General features: G+C 44.7%; 1 protein-coding gene across 1 annotated transcript in view; it reads left to right on the forward strand.

Moving 5' to 3' along the window:
* Positions 1-5,297, forward strand: part of tpp2 (tripeptidyl peptidase 2) — a 53,947-nt gene extending 48,650 nt beyond the window's left edge. Inside the window, 5 exon segments of the mRNA XM_042314929.1 lie at positions 2,064-2,172; positions 2,175-2,193; positions 4,484-4,727; positions 4,878-4,997; positions 5,137-5,297. Coding sequence (XP_042170863.1) covers positions 2,064-2,172; positions 2,175-2,193; positions 4,484-4,727; positions 4,878-4,997; positions 5,137-5,226 — 582 coding nt within the window. The 3' untranslated portion in view covers positions 5,227-5,297.
* The last annotated feature ends 2,308 nt before the right edge of the window (positions 5,298-7,605 follow it).

Here is a 7,605-nt window from a genome sequence, read left to right on the forward strand (position 1 = left end):
TCTCTCTCTCTCTTCCTGCCCTTGATTCTCTCTCTCTCTTCCTCCCTTACCTCTCTCTCTGCTGTTGATTTCCTCCCTTACCCTCTCTCTCTCTCTCTCCTCTGTTGATTACCTCTCTCTCTAACCCTGATCTCTCTCTCTCTCTGCTGTTGATTAGTCCCTCTCTCCCTCCCTTCTCTCTCTCTCTCTTCCTGCTGTTGATTAGTCTCTCTCTCTGATCTCTTCCTCCTGTTGATTACCTCTCTAACTCCTCTCTCTCTGCTGTTGATTCTCTCTTCCTCTTACCCTCTCTCTCTCTCTCTCTCTCTGTCCTCCCTTACCTCTCTCTCTCCTTACACCCTCTCTCTCTCTCTCTTCCTCCCTTACACCTCTCTCTCTGCTGTTGATTAGTCCCTCTAACCCTCTCTCTCTCTCTCTCTTCTTACACCTCTCTCTCTCTGCTGTTGATTAGTCCGTCTAACCCTGATCTCTCTCTCTCTGCTGTTGATTTCCTCCCTAACCCCTCTCTCTCTCTGCTGTTGATTCCTCCCTTACACCTGATCTCTCTCTCTCTGCTGTTGATTACCTCTCTCTAACCTCTTCCTCTCTCTGCTGTTGATTAGTCTCGTCTCCCTTATCTCTCTCTGCTGTTGATTAGTCCGTCTAACCTCTCTCTCTCTGCTGTTGATTAGTCGTGTCTAACCCTCTCTCTCTCTCTCTTCTGCTGTTGATTAGTCTCGTCTAACCCTGACCCCTCTCTCTCTCTGCTGTTGATTCCTCCGTCTACACCTCTCTCTCTCTGCTGTTGATTCCTCGTCTACTCTCTCTCTCTCTCTCTGCTGTTGATTCCTCCGTCTAACCCTTACCTCTCTCTCTCTGCTGTTGATTAGTCTCCCTTAACCCTGATCTCTCCCTCTCTCTGCTGTTGATTCCTCGCGTCTAACCCTGATCTCTCTCTCTCTCTCTCTGCTGTTGATTAGTCTCTTAACCCTTACTCTCTCTGCTCTCTCTTAGTCTTCCTCCCTAACCCTCTCTCTCTCTCTCTGCTGTTGATTACACGTCTAACCCTGATCTCTCTCTCTCTTGCTGTTGATTAGTCTCTTCTAACCCTGATCTCTCTCTGCTGTTGATTGGTCGCGTCTAACCCTGATCTCTCTCTCTCTCTGCTGTTGATTCCTCCGTCTTACCCTCTCTCTCTCTCTCTGCTGTTGATTAGTCGCCTAACCTGATCTCTCTCTCTGCTGTTGATTCCTCCCTTACCCTCTCTCTCTCTTGCTGTTGATTCCTCCCTCTAACCCTCTCTCTCTCTTCTGCTGTTGATTAGTCGCTCTAACCCTGATCTCTCTCTCTCTCTCTAACCCTTCTCCCCTCTTGATCTGCTGTTGATTGGTTGGCTCTAACCCTGATCTCTCTCTGTCCCCCTGCTGTTGGCCTCTTGGTTCTGTCACCAGCTCGACCTGCTGAGTGACCTGATTAAAGTCTAACCCTCTTCCTACCTGCCACTGCTGTTGAAAGCTGCACCCTGATCTCTGAGAAGTGTACCAAATGGCACACTATCTGCTGTTGATTAGTCGTGTCTAACCTGACCTCTCTAGAACCCTCTCTCTGCTGTTGATTAGTTAGACCAACCCTGATAGAACCCTATTCTCTCTCTCTGCTGTTGATTAGTACTTTGTCCAACCCTGATCCTCTCTTCTTTCTGCTGTTGATTAGTACTCTAACCCTGACTCTCCTGTTGAACCCTATTCCCTGATCTCTCTCTCTGCTGTTGATTGGTTGCGTCTAACCCTGATTCTCTCTATGCTGTTGATTGGTCGCGTCTAACCCTGATCTCTCTCTCTTTGCTGTTGATTAGTGCGTCTAACCCTGATCTCTCTTTGCTGTTGATTGGTCGCGTCTAACCCTGATCTCTAGAACCCTCTCTGCTGTTGATTAGTGCGTCTAACCCTTCTCTCTCTGCTGTTGATTAGTCGCGTCTAACCCTGATATAGTCTCTGCTGTTGATTAGAGCGTCTAGAACCCTATTCCCTATATAGTCTCTGCTGTTGATTGGACCCTCTAGAACCCTGATTCTCTCTCTGTAGGAGCGTTTAGACCAGCGCCTGGGTAGAACCCTATTCCCTCTGACATGGTTCTGTTCAGATCGAACCAGACCCCTGGCAGTCTACCTCACCTTAAAGACCGACCCTCGCCCTACGCTGCCACAATCAAGAGGTACACCACTAAGTCTTAGTCTGTGTCCCAAATGGCACCCTATTCCCTATATAGTACACTACTTTAGACCAGGACCCTATAGAACCCTATTCCCTATATATAGTGCACTACTTTAGACCAGGACCCTATAGAACCCTATTCCCTATATAGTGCACTACTTTAGACCAGGAGCCCTATAGAACCCTATTCCCTATATAGTGCACTACTTTAGACCAGAGCCCTATAGAACCCTATTCCCTATATAGTGCACTACTTTAGACCAGAGCCCTATAGAACCCTATTCCCTATCTGGTACACTACTTTAGACCAGAGCCCTATAGAACCCTATTCCCTATATAGTGTACTACTTTAGACCAGGGCCCTATAGAACCCTGTTCCCTATATAGTGCACTACTTTAGACCAGAGCCCTATAGAACCCTATTCCCTATATAGTGTACTACTTTAGACCAGGGCCCTATAGAACCCTATTCCCTATATAGTGCACTACTTTAGACCAGGACCCTATAGAACCCTATTCCCTATATAGTGCACTACTTTAGACCAGGACCCTATAGAACCCTATTCCCTATATAGTGCACTACTTTAGACCAGACCCAGAACCCTATTCCCTATATAGTGCACTACTTTAGACCAGCCCTATAGAACCCCCTATAGAACCCTATTAGAACCCCTATATAGTGCACTACTTTAGACCAGAGCCCTATAGACCCTATTCCCTATATAGTGCACTACTTTAGACCAGGGCCCTATAGAACCCTATTCCCTATATAGTACACTACTTTAGACCAGGACCCTATTCCCTATATAGTATACTACTTTAGACCAAGCCCTATAGAACCCTATTCCCTATATAGTGCACTACTTTAGACCAGGGTAGACCAGGACCCTATAGAACCCTATTCCCTATATAGTGCACTACTTTAGACCAGGACCCTATAGAACCCTATTCCCTATATAGTGCACTACTTTAGACCAGGACCCTATGGAACCCTATTCCCTATATAGTGCACTACTTTAGACCAGGGAACCCCCTATGTAGTGCACTACTTTAGAACCCTATTCCCTATATAGTGCACTACTTTAGACCAGAGCCCTATAGAACCCTATTCCCTATATAGTGCACTACTTTAGACCAGGACCCTATAGAACCCTATTCCCTATATAGTTACACTACTTTAGACCAGAACCCTATTCCCTATATAGTATACTACTTTAGACCAGAACCCTATTCCCTATATAGTGCACTACTTTAGACCAGGGCCCTATAGAACCCTATTCCCTATATAGTGCACTACTTTAGACCAGGGACCCTATAGAACCCTATTCCCTATATAGTGCACTACTTTAGACCAGGACCCAGAACCCTATTCCCTATATAGTGCACTACTTTAGACCAGGGCCCTATAGAACCCTATTCCCTATATAGTGCACTACTTTAGACCAGGGCCCTATAGAACCCTATTCCCTATATAGTGCACTACTTTAGACCAGGACCCTATACTTTAGAACCCTATTCCCTATATAGTGCACTACTTTAGACCAGAACCCTATTCCCTATATAGTGCACTACTTTAGACCAGAGCCCTATAGAACCCCCTATATAGTGCACTACTTTAGACCAGGACCCTATAGAACCCTATTTCCTATATAGTGTACTACTTTAGACCAGAACCCTATTCCCTATATAGTGCACTACTTTAGACCAGGACCCTATAGAACCCTATTCCCTATATAGTGCACTACTTTAGACCAGGACCCTATAGAACCCTATTCCCTATATAGTGCACTACTTTAGACCAGGGCCCTATAGAACCCTATTCCCTATATAGTGCACTACTTTAGACCAGGACCCTATAGAACCCTATTCCCTATATAGTGCACTACTTTAGACCAGGGCCCTATATAACCCCATTCCCTATATATAGTACACTACCTTAGACCAGGGCCCTATAGAACCCTATTCCCTATATATATTACACTACTTTAGACCAGGACCCTATTCCCTATATAGTATACTACTTTAGACCAGGGCCCTATAGAACCCTATTCCCTATATAGTACACTACTTTAGACCAGGACCCTATAGAACCCTATTCCCTATATAGTGCACTACTTTAGACCAGGACCTATGGGCAATAGGGCTCCATTCAGGGCTCATCCTTAGACAGTCAGGTCACAACAGATTGTCTGTCTGTTAAATCCGTTAAAACCACTCCCCTTTACCTCATTTCTATTGGACAGAGAATTTGATATCTAATAGAACTTCCTGTTTCTGTGTGCTTCCTGCAGTGACATGGAGAAGCAGAAATGTTCCCTGCTGGATGCTCTGTGTAGGAAGGGCTGTGCCCTGGCCGACCTGGTACTGCTGCCTGCTCCACCCCAGGACGGGGCTGGGGGGGCCGGAGACGGGGCAGAGACAGGGGCTGAAGAGGAGGAGGTGACCAGCTCTGACGACGCCCAACAGGGCAGGGCCAAAGCCTTGACAGACACCTTCTGGGAGCTGCAGAAGTGGGTGGAGCTAACGGACTCTAAGGTGAGGAAAAGAGGTGTGGCCAGCTGTTTCCTCGTTTGGTTTTCCTCCACGATCCCCGGCTTACGCCACAACTTGTAACTTACTTACATATGAATCATCCATCTCAATCTTTCTCCCAATTTTTGATGGTTTGATCCCCTTCCTCCCCAGGTGTTGACGTTCTCCTACAAACATGCACTAGTCAATAAGATGTACGGCAGAGCCCTGAAGTTTGCCTCCAAGATCGTAGAAGATAAACCCAGTAGAGAGAACTTGAAGAACTGCATTCAGGTTAGAAACATCCTCCGCACAACTACCTGATACATGTACTTCCTGTTAGTCATGTTTTACTGCCTCAGTCCAACTCCTTGAGACATTCAGATAGCAATCTACTTCCTGTATGGTGACATCACGTCCTGTTTGTTTCCAGGTAATGCGGTCCTTGGGCTGGATGCACTGTGCCACTTTTACGGAGAACTGGCTGCCCATCATGTACCCTGCCGACTACACTCCCTTCTAGACACTCTGTTACACACACACACACACACACACACACACACACACACACAGCAGTCATGGATTGACCTCACAAACATAAACACACATCTGAAAACAGTCAGCGTTTTTTTTTTACCAAGTCTTGACTGAATTCCTTTAAACAATGTGGTCGCGTAGAGAAGATTTCAACCCAGACACATTTTCAAAGCTTCTTGTTAAAAAAAAACCCTCCACTGTTGTTCAGTTGTAGATAGAAAGATGAAGTCCCAGAACGGATCGTTTCATCTTTATCTGATATTTCTGTTCTGAATGTTTCACCCTCCTGAATGAACCCGGTCTGTAGAAAGGTACCGACACACTACACATTATAAACAGGCAATATAACATGTTAGTATTCTCCCTGATGGAGTTTTAAATGTGTGTGTGCGCATGTCTTTTAGAGAAAACAAAAGGGGGGGGTTTTGTGTTTGGAAGCTGATCATTTTGAGTCGATGTCAAATTGAACCCTGTATTTTTTACTTGAATGTCAGTCCATTATTCCTTCGTGTGTGTGTGTGTGTGTGTGTGTGTGTGTCCTCTCTTTGGAATCCCTGGAAAGAGCCTCCCTCATTGTCAGGATTCCACAGTGATCCTGTCCTCGCTTTTGTTTCACCCCTCCTTTCCTCCCTCCTTTCCTCCCTCCTTTCCTCCTCCTTCCCTCCTTTCCTCCCTCCTTCCTCCCCCTTTCCTCCCTCCTTCTTCCTCCCTCCTTCCCTCCCCCTTCCTCTGTATTGTAAATTAAGCATTTGAGGTTTTAGTTACGGTCTGAAGTTCAGGGTTCATCTGTCTCATTCTGTCTTCTCGTTGCCAACAACAGTCTCTCCTAATGGCCTTAACTTAATCAACCACGGGACCGTCAGCGCCGTCCAACTCTGACTCCAGATCTATCAGAACAACCTCCTCATATCTCTCTGGCTGTGGCCCAAACACCACCCTATTCCCTATATAGTGCACTTCTTGTGACTAGAGCCCTGCGGGGGGTTTCATACGGCTGTGATTTGAAAGCAGTGCACTCTATAGGGAATAGGTTAACATTTGGGAGGCATCCTATCGGTTCTCTCTGCTGGTGTCAAAAGACCTTTCGGATAATATTATGGGATGTCTTTTATTTATATTACAACTCAAAACGTCAATTAAACGACAATATTTTACGGAATGTTAAGATTTTAAAGGAAATGTACTTTTAGTATTATTTTATAACCATATTCTTCCTGGGACGACATGTGGAAAGTACCAACACGCAGTTTTGTTATCACTGTAATGGAATTATGTCACAAATGAATAAAAAAGATCTGGAAGAGTAATTGTATGAGTGTCTTATGTAGTTATCTGATCCACCAGTGGACAACTTAGGACTTCCTATATCCATAAACCCATTTATATTTGACCATAGAAACTGGAACAAAGACAGCAAAGCGTATATATTTTTTATATTTAATATCAATCCAAATTTTCCAAGTACATGTTGTTAAAGAAAAGGAAACTGAAGCATTTACATCGTGGAACCCATTTTGAGCCTTTTGTTGTTGTCTGTGTTGTCTGTGGGACATATTTGGGAGATGGACCGTCGCTAGGCAACAGTCCCGAAACCCGAATGAGAGAACAAGGACTTCTGAAGCTTCAAGTAAAAGCAATGTTACTAAACAAGTTAGGTTGAATCAGTTTAAAGTGAAACTAATGAATTATGAAATGTAGTGAATATATGAACAGTTAGTGCAGGATGTCATGTAAAAAATCTTACCAGCATGAAATAGTTTCCAATCGTTGCGTTGTAACATTTTGACGGGCTGTTTCTTTCTGCCTGTCGACTGCTATCGTTATGCTGAGTTGACTGTAAAATATGAATTGCTAAAGAAAGCTAGTAGTGATTTAGGGACTGTTAGCCATTTTTAAAATGAGCAGGATAAATGTGTCTTTTTTTCTGAAGGAATTGTCGAGCCAACTGGGACAGCCAACTGCCCACATTGGGAACGTTTCTCTGCGTGCCTTTTATGGCTATGTGGGAAGATAATCAACTTCAAAATCACTTCAACTTCAAGAGGGCCGTCTTGGTTTAGCTTGGCGTTAAATAAGCAGCGCACACCCCTGTGACAAGTCAAGTACTGTAATGAAACCCCCTAGCAGACCCCTAGACTACCATACACACCCTTCTACCATCATGCACTGCCTCAGTCAGAAACTCTGTCTAGACTACCATCTCATCCCAATTATATCCAAATAAAAAGGCCAATTATAGTTTGGAAAGACAATCAATGCAGCCTCTTTCAGTGCACGTTTGTCAATATACCCTCATCTCTCTCTTCTCCCACATTACAGACATTATGAGTGGCTTCTCTAGTCTTTTAGTTAACTGTTAACCTGT

Source organism: Oncorhynchus tshawytscha, unplaced genomic scaffold (assembly GCF_018296145.1).
Source record: "Oncorhynchus tshawytscha isolate Ot180627B unplaced genomic scaffold, Otsh_v2.0 Un_contig_11618_pilon_pilon, whole genome shotgun sequence".
NCBI classification, from domain to species: domain Eukaryota; kingdom Metazoa; phylum Chordata; class Actinopteri; order Salmoniformes; family Salmonidae; genus Oncorhynchus; species Oncorhynchus tshawytscha.